The sequence below is a fragment of the Maniola jurtina genome, chromosome 13 (genome assembly GCF_905333055.1).
Source record: "Maniola jurtina chromosome 13, ilManJurt1.1, whole genome shotgun sequence".
NCBI lineage: Eukaryota > Metazoa > Arthropoda > Insecta > Lepidoptera > Nymphalidae > Maniola > Maniola jurtina.
Genome location: NC_060041.1, coordinates 665,818 through 690,953, shown reverse-complemented (window position 1 = coordinate 690,953; position 25,136 = coordinate 665,818). Strand labels below are relative to the sequence as shown.

At 37.8% G+C, this 25,136-nt stretch overlaps 1 protein-coding gene across 2 annotated transcripts in view; it reads right to left on the bottom strand.

The window, feature by feature from the left end:
* LOC123871321 (calcium/calmodulin-dependent protein kinase kinase 1) overlaps positions 1 to 25,136 on the bottom strand; it is a 127,995-nt gene that overhangs the window by 60,612 nt on the left and 42,247 nt on the right. Inside the window, exon 2 of one of the 2 annotated variants that reach the window (XM_045915064.1) lies at positions 22,493 to 22,557. In XM_045915064.1, the coding sequence (XP_045771020.1) occupies positions 22,493 to 22,557 (65 nt within the window). Of the gene's footprint in view, positions 1 to 14,158; positions 14,472 to 22,492; positions 22,558 to 25,136 lie in introns of those variants that run through there. The other variant, XM_045915065.1, reaches the window with a different exon arrangement.

Genomic DNA, 25,136 nt, shown 5'->3' with positions numbered 1-25,136 from the left:
ATAGGTATATGCATATTTAAAAAAAAGCATATTAGGTATACTAAATCATGAGTCATGACTAATATTCCCCTTTCCCCTCCAACTAAATGTAAAGCTTGTGCTAGGAGTAGGTTTGACAATAGTGCAACGGATTAGGTTTGGATCACCGACCTTTCGGAATTAAGTCCGCTCCTCAACCGTTGAGCTATTGAGGCTTCGAATCTTCAAAATTCTTATCTCAAAGATATTGTTTTTGTAAAAGCATTGGATATTACTTTATAATATTCTGTAACATCAAACAACATCAAAGGTTCATCAAAATCACCGGCGGCCAAGCGGGATACGGGTATCTTTTACAATCATGTTTTATCCAAAGATATATAATTCTAATGTCATAGCTAGAGGCATGAGACGAATTTATTTGCTCAGGTGGTAGGTATTTCTGAAAATCTTTTATTAATGTGTAGTCTATGTTTCAAATGAAAAATCGGCCAAATGCGAGTTGTACTCGCATACGGAGGGTTCCGTATTGCCGTGAAAGAAATAAGACTTTTTTAAATTTTCATGGCGGCCATTTTGAAAATTTCTACTCTCTACCTATTATGGTTCACGAGATACAGCCCTAGCCCGCTGGCACACAGCCAGACGGATGGACGGACCGACATCGGAGGCTTAGTGATAGGGCCCCGTTGGCAACCTGCGAGTACTGAACTCTAAAAATCTACATGCAAAACCTCAAGCTTCAAGACCCACCAGCTTAACATAGAACTTCCTTATTCCTCAGAGCCTGCTCCTACTGATGTCAGTCAGTTAGTTTAGGTATATGAGGTTTTAGATTTAGTTTAATTTATTTCAGTTTTAATTTAATATTTTCTTTTAGATTTTAGGTTATTTATAGAATTCATTATTAATTATTATAAGAGGACGACCAAAGAAAAGGTGGATGGATTGCGTGAAAGAGGATATGCGTATAAAAGGGGTAGATGATAAGTTGATGGATGACAGAAGAGAGTGGAAGAGGAAGACATGTTGTGCCGACCCCACGTAGCGTGGGATAAGGTCTGGAAGAAGAAGATCGATTTGATAAAAAAACAATAATTTAGCGTCGTTTACATAAATAATATTTCAGGCAAATCGTAGTCAAAATACCTACGTCCTTCAGGTAGAGCTACCTAGTCAAGATAGCTACTTGTACAAACATTATGTCGCTATTGATGTAAGTAGAAATGGCGTCTTACAGCTGAAATCTCACGCTAAACATCTATACCAAAAGCCGATTACCGCCTCGCACGCCATTCCAGGGTCGGCTTTCGGTTCTACCAAGTCTTTAAGCTCCTTTTAAGTGGCGCACAAATATGTCAAGAGAGTCATAAATTTCTTTTATACTTATAGCCTATTTTATAAAGCAACTAGAGGATGCCCGCGACTTCTTCCGCGTGGAAGATTTTTAAGCTTTTTAAAGATCCCGTGGGAACTGTTTGATTTTCCGGGATAAAAAGTTGCCTACGTCAATTACAGGGACGCAAGCTACTTCGATACCTTTCATACAAATCACTTAAGCGGATGGGTCTTTAAGAATCCCGTGGGAACTCTTTGATTTTCCGGGATAAACAGTAGCCTATGTCCGACCCCGGGATATAAGCTGACCCTGTACCTTTCGTCAGAATCGGTTAAGCTGTTGGGCCGTGAAAAGGTAGCAGACAGACAGACAGACAGACACATTTTCGCATTTATAATATTAGTATGGATTTTAACGCGGCAAGTTCTTTTGGTATAGGGTAAGTTCCATTCATTGCTAAAGGGCGGGCCACCTGTGATTCGCTAACTGTCTCGCTCTTCGCTGACTCAGTGTCTAATACTGAATGATAACCACCGAGCTCATTTTTTGGGTTCCGTATCTCAAAAGGAAAAACGGAACCCTTATAGGATCACTTTGTTGTCTGTCTGTCTGTCCGTCTGTTGAGTCTATCAAGAAAACCTACAGGGTACCTACTTCCAGTTGACCTAGAATCATAAATTTGGCAGGTAGGTAGTTCTTCTAGCACAAGTAAAGGAAAAAATTTGATAATCACGAATTTGTAGTTACAAAAAAAATAATTAAATGTGTTTCAATAATTTTCAAAAGAAAAGAAGGCCCGACGCTATCAGTCTACTCTTTACCTACCTACTTGTTGTAAGCGCCATATTGGCCTTACATAAAATCAATATTTTTACTATCAAATTATTCCCAATCCAATCTTTTAAAAGTACAAAAGAAATCCCTAGGATTTATATTATCTCATGCGAAAAGTAGAATCGAATATCTGAAGTTGATTAAAATTCTGTTCACACGTCTGTTCCGTTCCTTTTTCCGGTCAAGCGAAGTGAGACGTAGTTTTAGATTAGAATTTATTAGACTAGTCTAAAATTAATGTAACCTGTATATTGGATTTACAGAAAAGCACTTTAAAAATTACGGACATTATTTATAATAACGTGTCCAAACTTGAAAGGGCCGTGTTTTATCCTACAAAATCCATTCAATTCAAATTCATAATATTTTTATTCAATTAGACTTTTACAAGTACTTTTGAATCGTCAAGAGCATCTACCACTGGTTCGGAATGCCTTTCCTACCGAGAAGAGCCAGCAACAAACTCGGCGGTTGCTCTTTTAAAAGATTTGATATACAATATTATGCCATGTATACAAGAAATTAAAGCCCCGCGCATTGCAGAAGCGAGCTGCAGGTCAAATCCACGCTCTTTTATCATTTGAATAATATATTAGGTCGGTGTATTAAAAATATAAATTATTGCAACAAAATTTAGTAATTAATGTAATTAAGTAATTACCTAATTTTTAGTGTGTTTAAAAATATTGATATAAGTTGAGATTATGAATAATAAACGTACTAAGGTATAGGTAAGCAAAAGCCTTTATCTTTTTTCTATGTTAGGATTTTATGTCTTTTATGTCCGATTTTAATATTAAAATCAGATATAAAATCCTAACATCTGACAGCATTACTAAAAAGCTAAAAAGCACATGGCAGAGAAGCGAGTGAAAATTCACAGTCACTAATTACAGGAATTCGACACGGGAAATTCAAAATTCAACCGTTTCACCGCTTAAACGAATTTTTTTCCAAATGAAATTTTCATTCCGGAAATAGATTATATTTAGTTCACACGCTAGAGAAATTATTTTAATACTAGATGATGCCTGTGACTTCATCCCTATTACGAAGCCTCCGCTGTCCGTCTGTCTGTCCGTTAATCTGTCTGTCAGCGGGCTGAATCTCATGAACTGTTATACGTAAAAAGTTGAGATTTGTAGTGTTGTTGAAGTTTGTAGTTAAAATGACTGCCATGCAAATTAAAATAATGTGTTCTTTCTTGTACGGAACCCTTCGTGTGTGAGTCCGATTCGGACTTGACCGGTTACATTTTTCAATCCCGAGCTGGGTAGACTTTTATAGTGTTGTAGAAATGTACCGTCAAGAAAAACGTTATGGTACTGATTCTAAATTTTAGAGCTTTTGCATCCTCTTTTTACTGATGTGATATGAAAAGGACAGACATAGTTTTTTTAATTTAGAGCTGTCAAACCGCTGTCAAAGCTGCTAGTCACGAGCTTATTCTTTAAGTGTGCTCTAAAATTTAGTCTTTAAAAATGTAATATTCATGTTCTGTCCTTTTTTAACCCCCGACCCAAAAAGAGGGGTGTTATAAGTTTGACGTGTGTATCTGTGTATCTGTGTATCTGTGTATCTGTGTATCTGTGTGTCTGTGTATCTGTGTATCTGTGTATCTGTGTATCTGTGTATCTGTCTGTGGCCTCGTAGCGCCTAAACGAATGGACCGATTTTAATTTAGTTTTTTTTGTTTGAAAGGTGGCTTGATCGAGAGTGTTCTTAGCTATAATCCAAAGAAATTGGTTCAGCCGTTTGGAAGTTATCAGCTCTTTTCTGGTTTTCTTATTACTTTTATCCCAGGACCACCAGAGGTTACGTATTTTCTGACACAGGAAATATGTACGATTGAGTAGTGTTAGTAAGTATTAAGAAAGCATGCCTAGCCTACGTGATAGCTTGCTTAGATGGCCAATTTTCAGGTATCTGATCATCAGAATCAAGGTACATAAAACCATTACTTACCTCACGTAAATTCTCCAAACTGTTTTTTACGTATATTTTAGGCAACATCCTTAAAAATATGTCGCCAATACTCCCAGACACTTCCCGCGTCGGCCGTATTGCTTTGCAGACGCTTTAAAGCTCCCAAAATAAGTAATTACTTAACTGCACGTAAATTCTGATGCTCCATTTTTATATATGTCCACCAGACAACTATTTTAAAACCTTTTACAAGAAGACAGACCGATCCAGAGGGCCAATCATCCCCTAAATTCAATTTTAATGCCTCTGTGGGTTTGAGCGCGAGGGCATCATTATCTACGCGCATGAGACTGAGTAAGACATGTATTAGGATATATTGACTTCTCTCTCACTCTCTTATAGTTTACTTATGTCAATTAATTATTAATATTAAAAAAAAAACAGCTAAAAATTAAAAAAATTGGAGAATTCACGTGAGGTAAGTAATGTTTTTATGTACCTACCTTGATTACCTGATACCTGAAAATTGGCCGTCTAAGCAAGCTAGCAGGTCTGTAGGCATGCGTTCTTAGTACATACTAACACTACTCAATCGTCCACATTTCGTTCGTCAGAAAATACGTGACGGCTGGTGGCCCTGGGATCTTTCACTATTGTAACAGAGGTTCATAATATTATGTCAATTGGCAAATGTCAAGCTGTCAAGATGGACGTTGCTTAGATACATAATTATTTATTTGAAAATAATGTTTTGGAAAACTCCGATACTTTGGATCGTTGGCGCGGAGTTGCTAATTTATAAAATATTATAATCACAGTTAAACGAGAAAACATCAATTCAATTATAATATCCAACAGTCAACCAAAGGCCACGAACAATCAACCCAAACCCAAACCATAGTCAAACTATTTTTAGGGTTCAGTAGGTATCTGTAGAAAAAAAAAGGATGTTGTAGCCTCGACTGTTTTAGTCGCGTAGGTGTGCATGGCACCATTAAATATCGTAGGAGGCGATGACCCTCCGCGCGGCTGAGGTTCCCGCATCGTAGTCGCTTTGTCGCGCAGGTTTGGATGATGCATTAGGCGCACCTTCTTTATATTTTATCTGCTTGAACTCAGCTTATTTATTTTGACAAAATACGTTAAAAATTCATCATCATCAGGATCAACCCATCGCCGGCTCACTACTGAGCACAAGTCTTCTCTCAGAATGAGAAGCTACCACACTGGCCAAGCACGTATTGGCACACCTCACGCACCTTTGATGGAGCATTATGGCCAACTCTTAAGCATGCAGGTTTCCTGACGGTGTTTTCCTTCACCACTTCGTTGTCTGTCTGTGTGTCATCTTTCAAGAGAATCAAAACTTATAAATTGGGTACTTCCCGTTTACGTAGAATCATGAAAGGCAGGTAGCAATATCTTATAGCCCAAGCACTCTACTCCTGTGGCCCAAGTAAACAGAAAAATCCGACAACTGAATTGTCATTACATAAAAAAAAACTTGACGGAACTCTTCATGTGTGAGGCAGACTCGCACTTGACCGGTTTTTGAAAGTTATGTCAAATAAAAATTTTACATGCAATAACAAACAAAATGAAATACAAGCCACTTTATTCCTTATTTCATAGGGTGAAAGTCGATTTCAATTTAATCGTAGGTATATCTTGAAAAGCGAACTATTATACGACTACGTAAAATGGGTACATTTTTAAAGCAACGACATGTTAGAAACAGATATTTCGTTTTGGTCGTGTTAAACTATGTGAGCCATTCAGATAATTCTTGATTTAGTGATGTTCGGTCAAAAATATTTCATGGAACGTATAATTAACATAACATTGATGTTACTTTTGAAGAGATATTAGCTGCCTTATTGGATTTATATTATTATAGAAATTGGGTTTTAGAATGGCACAAATAAACGGTAATTTATGAATAAAAGTTTAAAAAGCGTGAAATAAAAATTAAATTAAAAATTTAAAAAACCCCCGACACATAAACCTCTAAAAAGTAAAAAAATAATAGGTAAGTATGTATGGGCCCTTTAAGAATAGTATAAATAGTAAAGTTTTTATCCAAGCGTTCGTTGCGTCGGGGGACCGCTAAAGACTATTCTTTCTACAACAGATGACTTTCATAGTTTATGATAGGTAGCGGTCCCCTGGCGCAACGAGCGCTTGGATAAAAACTTTACTATTCATACTATTCTTAAAGGGCCCATACATACTTACCTATTATTTTTTTACTTTTTAGAGGTTTATGTGTCGGGGGTTTTTTAAATTTTTAATTTAATTTTTATTAACATTAAGAAAAAGATGCAGATACTCTAAAATTAGTTTAGAGAATCGGCGCCATTGCATTCTGCGGATTTATTGACGTTTTATTGTATTTTTACAGCGCACTCAGCGCAGCGGCGAACAGTGAGCTTAGAAATAAAAAACTCGTAAAAAATATCTTTATGTTCGAATATGTTTACTTTCAAACTGTTTCAGAAATCGCAAAAGTTATGATTTTTGACGACCGTTCCGGTTTCACTTCAAATTCTTTAGCAAAAAGCTATGTCAAATAAAGGATGATTAATCATGCTAGACCGTGCCGGGCCCGAGCCGTGCCACGTCCGAGACACACAGTTCGGAAAATGTATGAGTTCACATCAGACCATGCCATGTCGGAGTTTTCCCAGCCTCGTCCGTGTTACGTTTCTTCATTCAAAATTGCAATCCGTGGATCGTCTGCGCATCGAACGTGCCTCGATCGTGGCACGGCTCGGGCCCTGCACGGTTTAACATAAATCAACCCTAAAGCATGCGGGGACTCCCGCGGGAACTTGTCACTTTCCCGGGAGAAAAAGTTTCCTATGTCCGTCTCTGGGATGCAAGCCTATATCTGTACCACAGATAACTTTCCCTGATCTGTGATCTGTCAAAATCAGTTGAATGGATGGGCCGTGAAAAGCTAGTGCCAGACAGACCGACACATTTCCAAATTTAAATATTAATATTAGTGTGTATAGCATTTATTGCTGATTCAACTTTTCTTCAGGGAATGAAGAAATAAAATTCCTTCGTCAAAATCAATCGCGTTGACGCTCGTTGACAGGCGGACGCCAGTTGAATAATTTATACAGATAATATATTAACAAGCCGACCCGCTCTGGCATCGCTCGGGTAGAATTTGTGCAATTTCTTTATAACTCAGGGTCTACATTATAGAGCCTATATTGTGCAAAAGCTATATGCCTATAGGCAATACATATAGTGAGAAATATATCTATCTCTTTCTCACTCACTGAATTACCAAAGGTATGGCGTCTCACCACACATGGTGTCTCTCTCACTTTTACCCTGTATAACCTTAATACACCTCAAGATTCTAGACTTGGCGTTTTAATAAGCTGTACGTTGATATGATTGAGGTTAGTCTAAATTTTTTTTTAGTCTAAATATATCTTATTTTATTTTACAAGGAAAACTTACAGCTTACAAGAATAGGTAAATAGATAAGAACGGAAGAACATTAAAGCTAATAACAAGTTTTCACAGATAGAATTTACATAAGAAAACAAAAACTCGACAAGGGAAGAGAGTTATCACCGCTCTTAAATTATAATAATTATGTTTTAAACTTGGACGAATTAAAACCACAATTATTACCACCACAACCTAACCCGTAGGTATATCTGGTACTAGCCGATGCCCGCGACTTCGCCCACGTGAATTTAGGTTTTTGAAATCCCGTGGGAACTGTTTGATTTTCGGGGATAACAAGTAGCCTATGTGCTAATCCAGGATATCATCTATCTCCATTCTGAATTTCAGCCGAATCCGTCCAGTGGTTTTTGCGTGAAGGAGTAACAAACACACACACACACACACACACACGCACGCACGCACGCACGCACGCACGCACGCACGCACGCACGCACGCACGCACGCACGCACGCACGCACGCACGCACGCACGCACGCACGCACGCACGCACGCACGCACGCACGCACGCACGCACGCACGCACGCACGCACGCACGCACGCACGCACGCACGCACGCACGCACGCACGCACGCACGCACGCACGCACGCACGCACGCACGCACGCACGCACGCACGCACGCACGCACGCACGCACGCACGCACGCACGCACGCACGCACGCACGCACGCACGCACGCACGCACGCACGCACGCACGCACGCACGCACGCACGCACGCACGCACGCACGCACGCACGCACGCACGCACGCACGCACGCACACACACACACACACACACACACACACACACACACACACACACACACACACACACACACACATACAAACTTTCGCCTTTATAATATTAGTGTGATTGTGTGGCACAGCTTTCAAAAATAAACGTTTTTTGTTTCTTTCATCTTTTTCTTTTTTTCTATTTATCTAAGGTTTTAAATATTTATACGTATCTATTTTCAAAGCACTTTTTCCCTTCACTGTACTATGCAAGATAACTTAATGCTATTCAGTACAAAAATAGTAACATTGTGAAATGCGTAGGTATGTTATCATTAATATGTGAATAATATTATGAATGGTTCTTGTGGGTTCACGCGGGTTATCGATATTTGTAGAGGGGGCAAGCTATTGTAGGTATCTCTGAGTATGAAACAAAGAATAATATTATAGAAATCACCGACGATAGTTTAAACGTTAAAATAATAAACCTCTTTGCGAAAAATCGCTATCCATCCGTCCGTCCGTCTATCAGCGGGCCACTAGTAGGTATATCTCATGAACCGTAATATGTAGAGAGCCGAAATTTTCACAGAATATGTATTTCTTTAGAGGGTTTTCGGTTACTCTTAGGCCTAGACTGTCGTTCGCATGGACTACACAAATTTCAAGTCTTTATTGTACCCACCTTACCCCCTTAGAGGTTCAAAAATCCTTTCATAGCGGATGTCTACGTCATAATACGTAGTTTGAGCTGAGCGTTGATGGATCAGTCACCTCTTCCTTTTATTATACATACTTATACTAGATGATGCCCGCGACTTCATCCGCATGGATTTAGGTTTTTAAAAATCCCGTGGGAACTCTTTGATTTCCGGGACAAAAAGTAGCCTATATCCTTCCCCGGGACATAAGCTAACTCTGTGCCTTTCATTAAAATCGGTTAAAAAGTTGAACTTCAACTGTTGGGCCGTGAAAAGCTAGCAGACAGACAGACAGATAGACAGACAAATAGACAGACAGATAGACTGACACACTTTCGCAATTGTAATATTAGTATGGATATGGATTTAGATTGTTATAATTGGTTATAATTGAAATACTAATGCCTGCGTCCATGTGTAACATTTCGGAATGTTTCGCTTCCCCTCACGCCCTGTTTGCTGTTACACAAAATATTTACACACGCGATGCCAAGTACAGCGTGCGCGAAGCGTGTACTGAAGTGTGTAAACTGTAATAAAAGCTCAAATTCGTGCTATTTTAAGTAAGAAGAGGTCATCGTTTAACATTATGATAATGATAAAGTGTTTTTCTGAACTGTGATAGTATCACAAACGGCTTAGATGTTATGGAAATAAAGTCATATTGCCGTTGATGCTTTTGAAAATATCGTACAGTACCTTCCTGTATTTTTGTATTAGCTATTGCACATGTTATGAAAATACAAGACATGGTAATGTCTTATAAACTACATAATATTATCCTTCACCGTTAATGACACGAAACAGGAAGGTGGTGGGACTCATAACAGGGCATAGCCCACTAAACCAACACCTTTTCGTTATAGGTGTTATCGACAGTCCTCTGTGCAGGGCCTGCATGAAGGTCGATGAAACACCGACGCACGTGCTCCTGGTCTACACGGGCGTTGCAGAACAACGAGAACGCCATTTGGGATCCCAAACCTCACTTCATGAAGCCCTCGGCAACCTGGGTGGTCTACTCAGCTTCTGGAGCGAGCTTGGATGGCTGGAGTGAAGACTTCAGCGGGGAGGGGCAATGCACGCACGACAAACGGAAACGTTTAAGTGCGGAAACCAGCCCAGAGAGAAGAAAGAAAGAAAGAAAACGAAAAGTTAGTAGTGCGTGCCCGAGATCGAACCCTCTAAATAGAAGGCTGTCAACCACTACTGTTTTAACCACTAGGCTACCAACACACACATTAAAGCACACTATCCATACTAATATTATAAATGCGAAAGTGTGTCTGTCTGTCTGTCTGCTACCTTTTCACGGCCAACAGTTTAACCGATTCTGACGAAAGTTGTTACAGAGTTAGCTTATATCCCGGGGACGGACATAGGCTACTTTTTATCCCGGAAAGTCAAAGAGTTCCCACGGGATTCTTAAAGACCCATCCGCTCAACCGATTTGTATGGGTACCGAGGTAGCTTGCGTCCATGTTATTAACATAGACAACTTTTTATCCCGGAAAACCAAATAGTTCCCACGGGATCTTCAAAAACCTACATCCACGCGGACGAAGTCGCGGGCATCCTCTAATAAGCAAATATAATCTTAGCACCCAATAATAATTAAATACCATTTTCGAATAACCAGTCCTACATGTGGCTTCCTGAAAACATGCATAGTTTCAATATAAGTTATAAATATAATGAGCTTTAAGATTAAACGCTTAAGATTAATTTTTGAACAGTAGCAAGTGTGGGAAAGTTTACAGTACTGGTACGAGTAACATGTGTCGAATGGTGCTGAAGTTATAATGAAAATTAAACAACGTTCGTCAAACAAAAACAAAGCTGCTGTTTAAGTTTATGCATTAGTACTACTAACTACGATTTTGGTACATCACACTTCACACTTGATATTATAAAGGCGATTTTTTTGTGTATGTGTGTATGTTTGTTACTTTTTCATGCAAAAACCATTGTACGGATTTGGCTGAAAGTTACAATGGAGATAGATTATACACCGGATTTAATCATAGGTAAGGTACTTTTAATCCCGGAAAATCAAAGAGTTGCCACGGAATTTTAAAAACCTATATCAACGCGAATGAACTCGCGGGCATCAGCTAGTGAAAAATAAAATAACAAAATTAGTTTGTCCGCTTAGAGGCGACTTTCATATCTTTCCTGTTAGAATAATAAGCTTTTGCTTAGAATAACATAGCAGGTTTTTGCGTTCGCCAAGAAAGCTCTCAAAGCTTGTTAAAAATTATCATCACAGTTCGGCCAACTTACACTAAACCATTATAAATTATACTGGACCATTATAAATTATACTGGGCCATTATAAATTAAACTGAAGCATTACAAATTATACTGGACCATTATAAATTATGCTGGACCATTATAAATTATACTGTACCTTCTCACAAAATCAATCTATCTTTTGGTAAAATCCGAATGAAAATCCCTAGTAGTTTCTGAGATTAGCGCGTATGGACTACCTACAGACAAACAAATCCGAGGGAGGAATTTTGTTTATTGAATTATATTATGTATAATATCCAGAAGTAACTGCCAGAGTAACCGTATAGAGCATAGACTCTGTAGAGGAATTAGATTAACCTGAAGAAAAAAAACTGAACAGCTGAACTTAGGAACTTAAAAAACAAACTAACAGCCTCAATATCCAAAGACGTTTAACTGTAAAACATAATACCTATTTTAAACACCACTACAAACGCTGTTTACTGAAACAACATCTTAAGCATGGCTCAAACTGTCGTTAGTAACTAGTATTTAATCTCATGTCTAAACTTCATAACCAGACGTCTACGTTTAACCTTTGTTGAACTAACAAGGTATTATATATCTCCGTAATAGCTTCGTTTAATTTCTTTCCCTCGCTTTAATTTGAATATGTTCCTTACTAAAGGCTTTAAAATAAAATTATAATAACGTTCTTTCATAAAACCAAGGTATGGTTATACTAAAGCATAATATTAACGAATAAAAGATTATATGAATTACTAGATGATGCCCGCGACTTCGTCCGCGTGGATTTAGATTTTTATTAATCCTGTGGGAACTATTATTTTCCGGAATAAAAAGTTGGCCATTTCAGTTTCCAGGACGGAAGCTGTCTCTGTGCCTTTCGTATAAATCGGTTAAAAGTATAACTTTGATTTTCGGGGATAAAAGGTAGATGTCACTCTCCAGGTATATTTCCTCTCTCGTCTGGCTTTACAAAGATTAGCCAATGTCAAGTTTGTAGTTATTTGTAACAAGTTAGTTAAACTATACAAGTATGGAGTATGGACCCCGTCTGTGCCGGCGCTCGCCGACATACGCACGGCACCCCCTTAGAGCGCTTTCCAGTTTTACTTTTAACAAAAAAAAAAACACTCCAAAAAGGCAGAGCACGCCCGCCAGCTAACACCAACACAGACGAAGTCCCCCAGGTTTTTTAGCTATACCCATGCAAATAATCACGTGGATCTGTTGCTCCGTTGTGACGTGATTGAAGGACAAACCAACGAACCTTCAAACACAACATTTTGTAATATGGGTTTGTACTTTGTAGTACAATATTTGTAATATGGCATATTTTGTAATAAGTGATTCCACTCATTAATTATTTTATCATTATTAGAATACCACATTTTCTTGTATAATAAATAATGAATTTATGTGTGGAAATGTGATATAGCAATCAATAAAGAATATGCAATAGAAAAATTAATTGCATAATAGTAACTACTAACTATTATTATAACATTATTATAACATTAATTCACATTGTTAATTGTTGTGATTACAACACTGGGACTACCTTTTTACATAATTATCTTTGCATTTCCATATACTTATTTCAAGTTCGAACTCTTTTTATTGTGGTTAGGTACCTACGTAATATAATCATTTTAATTCGTACCATCCTGTGTAAGATTGTAGTAAACCGGTTTAGAAAAATACTAGTTTGGAATATCGATGATATATTATAAAAACCTGCCAAGTGCGAGTCGAACTCACACGTGAAGGGTTCCGTACTATCGTATAAGAAACTAGATTATCTAGTTAGCGATTTCGCGTAGACTACCACATCGGGACTATATAAATTTCAAACCCGTACTTTATCTCTTTAGGGGCTGAATTTTCAAAAAAAAAAAATCTTAGCGGATGTCTACGTCTAATAGCGATCTGCATGCCAAATTGCAGCCCTATCCGTCCGGTAGTTTCATTTATTTGAAACGTGTATTGATAGATCAGTCAGTCAGCTTTTCCTTTTTTAACCCCCGACCCAAAAAGAGGGGTGTGTTTGAAAGGTGGCTTGATCGAGAGTGTTCTTAGCTATAATCCAAGAAAATCGGTTCAGCCGTTTCACAGACAGATACACAGATAGGTACACACGTCAAACTTATAACACACCTCTTTTTGGGTCGGGGGTTAATTAAGTAGATTATCGAATTGACAATTCAGTAGTGTTTCACCAAGTTTTTTCGTGAACCAATTTACTTAATAATTATAATAATAATTATTACTAACTACTAACAATCCCCGCTCCTCTGGGATCCTGTCGCTCCTGTGGGAATTTCGAAAAATGTGGCTCCATATATTGCCCGAAAAATCTGACTTTGACTTTGAATCAAACTGCGAATAAGTACCTAAGCAATTTTTAATTTACTTAGCTAATTAAAATTGCTGGGGTTACCTAATTAAGTAACTAACTAGTAAATGGCATTTTTGGTAGATAGGTACTATTAGGCAGGTAAGTTGAAATATTTTCACAACTTTCAACTTTATAATTATTTACCTATTTAGGATATCTACGACCTCGGCCTCAGATGGATTAGAAAGCAGCCTTTTGTAAATGGAAACGAAAATGAAAATGAAAAGTTTAATTTATGATATGCTTACGATTGATTGTTTTAATTAAAGGTACCTAGATAGTACCTACCTAGTTTTATAGGTAAGTTTTTGGATAAGTCTAAAAAGATGGTAGACAAAAATTGTTGTAACAAAAAGCAGTCAAGTGCGAGTTGGACTCGCATTCGAAGGGTTCCGTACCTTTTCATTTTGAGGTACGGAACCCTAAAAAAGCTTAAAATTTTTACCATCTTTTGAAAAAAAAGAAGAAAATAGGTAGAATTCCCTTATCGTATTTTTTATCGTCTGACTTACCTGTCAACATTTCCCGCCATTTCCGCGTTACGTTCGGAATCCACAACTACTCCATTCATGTCGGAACTTTCAAACTTTCACACTGACACACACACATAAACACACTTGTAAATACGAAACAATACACACACATAGAAGGCAATAACAGCACCAGATAGAATAGATGTTTTTATAAAAACTTTTTGCGACGAACTTTTTTTTCTAAACTTTGTCTATGGCCTATTGTTTTTGTTTTTTTTTCGTGTGCGGAAAATAAAGAGGTGTAAAATAAAAGAGGTTAGACGTCCGAAGAGGTCAAGACGCCATGCGGTTGTGTTCTGTTGATATGTATTATGTTCTGCCGTGCTCGCCGCTTGGACCGGAGGCTCCGACCGTCATAGATTAAAGTTAACATTACAGAAGCGTGTAGACGCGACAGTTTTCACTTTGTAATGGCGAAATGCCTATGAAAATATCATCTGTATCATCATCATTATGCTCAGCCTATAGCCAGCCCACTACTGAGAACAGTAGGGTGATTCGCTAACTAGCTAACTAAACATAGTATATCAAATCTTTGAAAAGAGCAACTGCCGAGTTTCTCGCTGGTTCTTTACGTTAGGAAAGGCATTTCAAACTAGTGGTAGATGCTTTTGATGATTCAAAAGTAGGTACTTGTAAAAGTTTAGTTTAATATAACTCAAAATTTAAAAAACCCCGGACACAAAATCTCTATAAGAAAACTAGAAAAGAGCTGATAACTTTCAAACGGCTGAACCGATTTTCTTCGATTATTACGAACACTCTCGATCAAGCCACCTTTCAAACAAAAAAAAAACCAAATTAAAATCAGTTCATTACTTTAGGAGCTACGATGTCACAGACAGATACACAGATACACACGTCAAACTTATAACACCCCTCTTTTTGGGTCGGGGGTTAAATACAAAGAAGATGATAATTTTTAGAAATTTCACCCGAGCATAGCCGGAATGTATTACTAGTATTTTAATAAGTTATAACAATATTTTTTTTAATATGATTTAAAAAAGGTTACATAATTATAGGGAAAACACGCTATAAACAAGAAGGAAAAAAATGCAACAATATGTCATGGGGAAACTCACCATGGGAAACTAGTAATTAAAATAATTAATATAATTCATTCATATTTTATAATGCGTCATGAATAGGCTCTGGTTTTTCACGGCATAATTTTTGCACTGCAATGCTTGACGTCCTTATCATCTAGTGTGATGACTTGCATCAAAAATATCTGGATAATGCTCTGCTCCATCAAAAAATCGTTTAACCCTCAATAGCGACAGACCCCTACTAAGGGGTTATCGAAAGCTGTGCTTTTCGGTGAGAGGTCGCCATTCTAGCATCTTTGGACCTCAACGTCTATCGTGATTTCGAACAATGTGCACTGCCCATTGCCACTTCAGCTTCACAACCCCTTGAGCTATGTAGAATGTAGGTATGTAAAATAGTGGATGTTAAATACCGTCTGCATTAATATTGTTTACTCTGCGTACAACCAGTTGCTCTACACGCTGGCTTGCGCGCGCAAACAAAAACATAACCTCGACTAGCGGTAATAGAGTTCAATATTCAATGAACGCTAGCCTTACGAGCTTACGAGAAGGAAGCTTCAACTTTTATTTACTTAGGAAATCGTGCGAGATGCATGCATGATGACTTTGACGTCCTGTCATAGAGACGACGGTCAAGAGTTCTGCGTTCCGCGTTCACTAATCTTATGACTAGTAGCTGGCTTATTGTGCTATGGATGCTGAAGTCACGGGTTCGAATCACGGGTTGGATTAAAAGTTTTTGGGTTTTATATCAAGACAAGAAATACTCAGTAGTAGCAAAGCTGAGAGTGTGGGAATAGAGAGTGCACCAATGTTTGCGGACACACTAGTCAAAAGCTAACATACTTGACAAAACAAGTGTAAATTAAAAAAATTCAACACCCCCCGACCAGTGAAGGTTACAGTAACTAGAAAAGAGCTGATAACTTTCAAAAACTTGGAGTTTTCCAAAACATCATTTTCAAATAAATAATAATGTATATCTAGGCAACGTCCATCTTGACAGCTTGACATTTGTCAATTGACTTAATATTAAGAACCTAACGGTTATCTAACCTTCTTTTCTACAAGAAAACTAGAAAATAGCTGATAACTTTTAAACGGCTGAACGAATTTTTTTGGATTATAGCTAAGAACACTCTCGATCAAGCCACCTTTCAAACAAAAAAAAGTAAATTAAAATCGGTTCATTCGTTTAGGCGCTACGATGCCACAGACAGATACACAGATACACAGATACACAGACACACAGATACACAGATACACACGTCAAACTTATAACACCCCTCTTTTTGGGTCGGGGGTTAAAAAATGGTTTTACACTCCCGTGCTTTGGACAGCACGTGAAGTCGTTGTTACCGCGCCTGATCTCTCCGATCGTGTTGGAATGCCGTCCCGTCGGGCTATGAGAGTGCATCTGCAGACACACTTTTCAAAGGCAAATTTGCGCTCGATTAAAAAGAATGATTTTACACCCTCATGCCAAAGTTTTGCGATTTATATAAAATCGTGCCCGTGCTTTGGAGAGTATGTGAAGACGTTGTTACTGTGGCTGATCTCACTCTGGCTATGTCGGAATGCCATCCCATCGACTATAAAATTAACAGGGCTCTCTCCGTCACTCGTTTCATACAATCGTAGTTCCAATTTCATTTGAATATTAAGCAACCAAAGTCCATGAAATTTTGCAGACATATTCTAGAAACTAATATATGTGTCTGTGGTGTTTTAGATTTTTCTAAAAATATGTAGTTTTAAAATAAAAGGGTTCAAAGATTTGTATGAAATTTTTTAAGACCGCGTAACTTTGAAACCGAATATTTTAACAGAAATCTGGAAAACCACAGACATAGATATTAGTTTTTAGAATATGTCTGCAAAATTTCATGGACTTTGGTTGCTTAATATTCAAATGAAATTGGAACTACGATTGTATGAAACGAGTGACGGAGAGAGCCCTGTTAATTTTATAGTCGATGGGATGGCATTCCGACATAACCAGAGTGAGATCAGCCACAGTAACAACGTCTTCACATACTCTCCAAAGCACGGGCACGATTTTATATAAATCGCAAAACTTTGGCATGAGGGTGTAAAATCATTCTTTTTAATCGAGCGCAAATTTGCCTTTGAAAAGTGTGTCTGCAGATGCACTCTCATAGCCCGACGGGACGGCATTCCAACACGATCGGAGAGATCAGGCGCGGTAACAACGACTTCACGTGCTGTCCAAAGCACGGGGCAAAGCACGGAGAGAGCCCTCTTAAGGAATTAAAGAGTAGGCAGATACACTAGCAAAATCGTCAAAAGCTAACTTGTACTCGAATAAAAAATCTAATTCCCTACAGTACAGTTTAATATGATAAAGTTAGAGTCACTTTATATCGTAACACCCACGTTTAACATACAAAATCGTTATTGAACTAATCTTGAATATTACACCACGTGTTAAGAGTCCTGCACATTGGCCCAACATTCTTGGTCATAGCAATCGGCGAACTGGCGAACTTGTAAAGGGAAGAGATATAACCCAAAATTTAAAAAACCCCCGATTCAAAAACCTCTATAAGAAAACTAGAAAGGAGCTGATAACTTTCAAACGGCTGAACCGATTTTCTTCGGTTATAGCTAACGATTATAGCTAAGAACACTCTCGATCAAGCCACCTTTTAAACAAAAAAAAACTAAATTAAAATCGGTTTATTCGTTTATGAGCTACGATGCCACAGACAGATACACAGATACTCAGATAAGTACGCAGATACACACGTCAAACTTATAACACCCCTGTTTTTGAGTCGGGGGTTAAAATATATCTACATGCGAAAGTGCGTTAGTTTATTGGTGTGTCCTTCAATCACGTCGCTACGGAGCAACGGCTTGACGCGCTTTTTTGCATGGGTATAGTTAAAGATACAGTTAACTTGATAATATCAAACCCAGCTTAGCGTAGATTTACCAACTACGGGTTTGAAACATTTTTTAACCGACTTCCAAAAAAGGAGGAGGTTCTCAATTCGTCGGGATCTTTTTTTTTTTTTATTTTTTTTTTTTATGTATGTTCCCCGATTACTCAAAGACCCCTGGACCGATTTGGAAAATTTTTTTTTTGTTTGAAAGGGTATACTGTGCAGGTGGTCCCATATAAATTTGGTGAAGATCTGATGAATATCTTCGGAGATGGAGAACAGAACTCCTCAATAGATAGGAGCAAATTGCTCGCGATCAGTGTAATAGCTTAGTAAACAGTAGGGTTTTAACTGGGCATAGCATATTATAGTACAGTGGGCCACTAAAAATTGTGAAATAAAAAATTTTCAAAAGAAAAATAAAACCGACTTCAAAAACCACAAACACTAAAAAGTAAAAAATAACTTTTATTTAGCTACACGTGTAATGTACCTAGGTATGAAGTCGGGCGAGCTTCACTCTTGGATTTCTAATTTTGTTTTAATATGCTCGCTCGACTTCATACCTAGGTACATTACACGTGTAGCTAAATAAAAGTTATTTTTTACTTTTTAGTGTTTGTGGTTTTTGAAGTCGGTTTTATTTTTTATTGCATTACAAGTTAGACCTTGACTGCGACCTCACCTCGTCATCAAACAAAAATGGAACATCAAGGTGCCCACTTGGACACATTGGGCTAATGTGTACTGGTGCCATAAAGTTAATGCCTTTCAGTGGTTCACGTGGGCAGTCTCTACGCCCCCCTAGGTATCCTTTTCTATAATAATAAATTTCAATATGATAAAGGTCAAACTAAAGCGCAATTATCTGCTACCACCTACTACATACCTATTAGCATAATAATATGTCGGTACCTAATATTAAAATTTCTTCACGGAAGTATTGATTATTATTTAATTCTTTATTTTCTCAATTAATAATTAAATGAATCTTAATTGCTCGGATGGAGAGATCTGTGCTTGTAGTTTCTCTCAGAAATGAGGAGATCCGTAGGAGAAGAGTAGAGTAAGCTGTAAGACTTCGCTCAGCTTAGCTTAGTTTGAAAAAGCGGTATTCCCTACAACAGCTTTTTGTTCACCTTTTGGTTGACGATAAAGATAATGATGAACTTCTTGGAACTCGAATTTTTAACTTTTCGGGTTCCATGCGAAGCGAGTTAGCATATATCTAATGTTTCAACGGTAGAGGAAAACACATTGAGGAAAGCATGCTTAATATTCTCCATAATATTCTTAAAGGTGTCATCCACACTTGGCCAGCGTGACCATGGCCTCAACCCTTCTTATTCTAAGAGAAAACAGACGTCTATACATAATAGTGGCACAGTTTTATGAGTTTGATAGTGGGTTGGCGATGGGTTGAGTTAATGCATGTGTCTGCTACTCTATGCTGTAGGTAACTCAATGAGCCCAACATTCAAGCTAATTCAGGTCACTTCAGTAATAACCAAAACGAACACAAAGGACCCATCAGATAAGACGCTCTCAGGGCAATTTACATCTGTACGCCTTAGAGATGCCATTTATTATCAAAGTCACTTTTACCTCACTCTTACTGGAAGTTGTAGGTATAATTGAATTTCAGAAGGCAATTTTTGCCATTGGAAAAAATCCGAGTGGTACAGTCTCCGAAAATAGATGAAACTAAATGTTGTATAGAAGCAGGCGTTTACTAGATTATAGCAAATTAAGCTTTTGGTTCCTTGTAATATACAGGGAACCAAAAGCTTAATTTGTTATAATCCGCTGATACAGACAAATCTGTATGCACTATGCACTTAGTGTCGTGGCAACCCTTTGTCAGACGCCTTTAAAGTTTACTAGGGTGAACTAAGGGTGTCTTGGCAATGCATGACGTGATTTCTAATACTATTCATCATCATCATCAGCCTGTGGACGTCCACGGCTGGACATAGGCCTTCCCTATAGAGCGCCACCACCCTGGTCCTCAGCCTTCCTCATCCAGCCACTTCCCGCTAGCCGCTTTATATCGTCGGTCCATCGTGCTGGAGGGTGTCCCACACTACGCTTGCTTAGGGGTATGGATTTAATAATAACTGTCATACCCCATCTTTGACTGCATCATCACTTACTACCAGGTGAGACTGCAGTCAAGGGCTAAATTGTATCTGAATTAAAAAAAAATATTTTAGAATATTTGTTATCATTACAGAGACAACTTACCCTCGAAGCTCACAGGCATCCCGAGTTACGCTTAGTACCTATTCCATGAGTTGACAAAGGATAAAGGAATGTCAACACAAAGAGACTCCTCAAACAAGGGCTCGCTCGCTTAAATACTGGTATTTATACATATTAAAAAGTTCCTGAAAGATAATATTTCGTTACTAGCTGATGCCCGCGACTTCGTTCGCGTGGATGTAGGTTTTTTTAAAAACCCGTGGGAATTCTTTGATTTTACGGGATAAAAAGTAGCCTATGTGCTAATCCAGAGTATAATCTATCTCCATTCTCAGCCCAATTCGTCCAGTAGTTTTTGCGTGAAGGAGTAACAAACATACACAGTACACACACTCACATACACACAAACTTTCGCCTTTATATTATTAGTGTGAAGTGTGATTAGTGTGATCTTGATTTTTTTCAAAAGGACGTGGTCACTAGCCATAGCTTCGATTTTTCATTTCACTCACATCATTGCAAGTTAAACATTAGGCACCGCACTAGTGACGAGTGAAAATGCGATTTTTGGGACATTCCGAAAAAAAATGCAGATTTTCAGGGTTCCGTAGCCAAAAGTTAAAAATGGAGCCCTATAAATTAATTCTGCTCTGCTGCCTGTCTGTCTGTCTTCTGTCCGCATGTCACAGGTCTCTAGCTCGTCGATGAAATGAGTTACCTGAAATTTTAGTAGGTATTTGGTGTAGAATGTTGACCCAAAACCAAATAGGTATTGAATTAAAAATTCTTTAAGTATTAAATTATTTTTCAGAAGAGCCATACATGAATAACTCAAAATTTAAAAAACCCCCGACACAAAAACCTCTATAAGAAAACTAGAAAAGAGTTGATAACTTTCAAGCGGCTGAACCGATTTTCGTCGATTATAACTAAGAACACTCTCGATCAAGCCTTTCAAACAAAAAAACTAAATTAAAATCGGTTCATTCGTTTAGGAGCTACAATGCCACAGACAGATACACAGATAGACAGATACACAGATATAACGTCAAACTTATAACAACCCTCTTTTTGGGTTGGGGGTTAAAAAGGAGCCGAAACAAAATTTTCTTTGGCCCTAGCATGTGGGGTATCATTGTTTTGAGCCCACTGAGTAAAGCACGAATATATTTTTCACTAGCTGTGCCCGCGACTTCGTTCGCGTGGAATAGTGACTTTTCGCGCTTTATATAGCCACGGACGCTCAGGCGCGAGGCGTGTAGTACGTAGGTACTCTGTACGTTAAAAATGTACGCCGTGATTCTTTAAATTGACATAACTTTTTTATTTATGATATGAACCGATTGACATGAAATAAACACTAAATGTTAAGTGAAACTTACTACAATATATTAGTGAAACCCGTATCTAAATCGAATGAGCCGTTTCCGATATTAGCGTGCACAAGCACACAGACAAACAGACAAACAGACAAAAAAAAATTACAATTTCGGGTTTGGCATCGATATAATAACAACCCCTGCTACTTTTTTTTATATATTTCCACTGTACAGACACCACTTTTCTACAATTTTATTATATGTATAGATTTATTGTTGCTATAAGTATACCTGTAGTTCAGCCGATTACAACAATTGCAATTGTAATAATGATTCGCGCAGGTTTTCCGGAATCGACCGACTAACTAAAAACTTGATATGCTAGTCAGTCAGTTTTATATGTGTACAGAGGATGGTGTAATGTTAGCCCGCATTATGAGGTGTAGGACTTTGTATGTTGACAAAGGATGAAGGACTGTCAACACAAAGAGTAGATTCACCAACAAAGGTCTGAGCAACGCGGCGCTTGGGCCATATCAACGTTGTTTAAATAACTACTAGCATTTATATACAGTGTATTAAAACCTTTAAGTACATGGAGAACTCTCAGGCATGCAGATTTCCTCACAACGTTTTCCTTCACCGTTAAAGCAAGTGATATTTAATTGCTTAAAACGTATATAACTGAAAAGTTGAAGTGCGTGCCCGGGATCGAACCCCCGACTTCCGATTAGGAGCCGGATGTTGTGACCTCTAGGCTATCACAACTTTTCTTATACCGAAGCAATAACTTTGGTGTAATATAAAGAAATATGAGAATGCAAATACCTCGGTATGTCAGCGAGTCGCGGGGGCCGCGCCCGCCGCACGCCGCCCAGGGGTAGCACCCCCACCTGCAAAGGGGTACACTCAGGGTAAACTGCATTCAATTCACTGTTTACTTAATATGAATATACACACAGTAACAATGTCACAGTACATAGTCAAATAGAATAGAAAATATTTTTATTCAAGTAGGTAAACTTTTCAGTGATAAGTGTAAATTAAAAATTTATAACACCCCCGACAAGTGAAGGTTACAATAACTAGAAAAGAGCTGAAAACTTTCAAACGGCTGAACCGTTTTTTTTGGATTATAGCTAAGAACACTCTCGATCAAGCCACCTTCCAACAAAAAAAACTAAATTAAAATCGGTTCATTAGTTTAGGAGCTAGGATGCCACAGACAGATACACAGATACACACGTCAAACTTATAACACCCCTCATTTTGGGTCGGGGGTTAAAAATACCATGTATTGATCTATAGAGCCAGAGCACAGCTGTTTATGCCAGTCTAACAAAACTCGAGGCTTCGACGCCACTGGTAGGCGTCAAATGTAGTAGGTACATTTGACGCAGGTAGTTCTAAAGCCCTATTTTTCTTTGATTTTACGTCACCATAGCCTAAAGGTGGGTGAAGTCTGCCAACCAGCACTTATCAAGCGGGGTAGACTGTGACCAATCCCTTCACATCATGAGAGGAGATCCGTCCTTAGTAGTGAGCTGGCGATGAGTTGATCATGACGATGACTAACCCACGGATGTTCTTCAACTGATTAAATAATCCCAAGACAGGAACAACAATGCATAGATTACAGTATCTTGAGAACAAAGGCGTGAATTGCTGGACTAATATCCGCATCCAGCTTGATTAAACGCCTTTGTCCGAGTTCACGGACGTCGACGTCTAAGCTCAAATATTATTTTATTGCGTTTCTATTTGGTTTCAGCTTCTAATATGATTGACCTTTTAAGTAAATTAACTAAAACAATCATTATAAATAATAAAAGATAGACGAAAATTTAATAGTACCAACTAACTTATTCACTGATCAACTCAACAAAGGGCAGCTTAAACCCTTGGATCTAGAAAGCTAAAATTTTACACAGAGGTTCTCTTTTATAATTATTTAGAAAGGAATACAGCAGGATTTTGTCAAAATTCTCACTGAAGCGAAGCCGTGTCTGGTCGCTAGTAATTTATACAAAAATCGTAAATTTTTATTTAGTAAGATGATAAGTAAATAATCTCAAGACACAACAATAGATAAACACAGAATTTTGAGAACAAAGGCGTGAAATGCTGAACTAATATCCGCATCCAGCTTGATTAAACGCCTTTGTCCGAGTTTATGGACGTCGACGTCTAAGCGCAAATATTATGTTCTATATTTTGTTAAGAGGGGTCTCTCCGTCACTCGCTCTATACAAACGTAGTACCTATTTCATTTGAATATTAAGCAACCAAAGTCCATGAAATTTTGCAGACATATTCTAGAAACTAATATCTATGCCTGTGGTTTTCCAGATTTCTGTTTGAATATTCGGTTTCAAAGTTACGCGGTCTTAAAAGTTCAGATACAAATCTTTGAGCTCCTGTAATTTTGAAAGTACATATTTTTAGAAAAATCTATAATACCACAGGCATAGATATTAGTTTTTAGAATATGTCTGCAAAATTTCATGTACTTTGGTTGCTTAATTTTCAAATGAAATTGGAACTACGATTGTATGGAGTAAGTGACGGAGAGACCCTGTTAAATCTACTTAGGAGCACAATAATTCTAATATGGTTGACCAGCGAAGACTTAGTAAATAATCCTAGGGCAATCATATAAACAACTGTAGTGATAATATAGGAATTTGATTTTAAGTCTATCCTGTATTTTTAAGAGGGCTCTCTCCGTCACTCGTTTCCACTCGTTTCATACAATCGTAGTTCCAATTTCATTTGAATACTAAGCAACCAAAGTCCATGAAATTTTGTCTGTGGTTTTCCAGATTTCTGTTAAAATATTCGGTTTCAAAGTTACGCGGTCTTAAAATTTTCATACAAATCTTTGAGCCCCTGTAATTTTAAAACTACATATTTTTAGAAAAATCTAAAACACCACAGACACAGATATTAGTTTCTAGAATATGTCTGCAAAATTTCATGGACTTTGGTTGGTTAATATTCAAATGAAATTGGAACTACGATTATATGAAACGAGTGGAAACGAGTGACGGAGAGAGCCCTGTTAACCCCCCACCCAAAAAGAGGGGTGTTATAAGTTTGACGTGTGTATCTGTGTATCGGTGTATCTGTGTATCTGTGTGTGGCATCGTAGCTCCTAAACTAATGAACCGATTTTGATTTAGTTTGTTTTGTTTGAAAGGTGGCTTGATCGAGAGTGTTCTTAGCTATAATCCAAGAAAATCGGTTCAACCGTTTGAAAGTTATCAGCTCTTTTCTAGTTACCGTAACCTTCACTTGTCGGGGGTGTTATAAATTTTTAATTTACACTTGTAGAATTTATATTCTTTGTCATAGTATTAAGCTATAAAGATGTTTAAATAAATAAATAAAAAATAATAAAAATAAAATTTAAAAACCCCCGACACAAAAATCTCTATTAGAAAACTAGAAAAGAGCTGATAACTTTCAAACC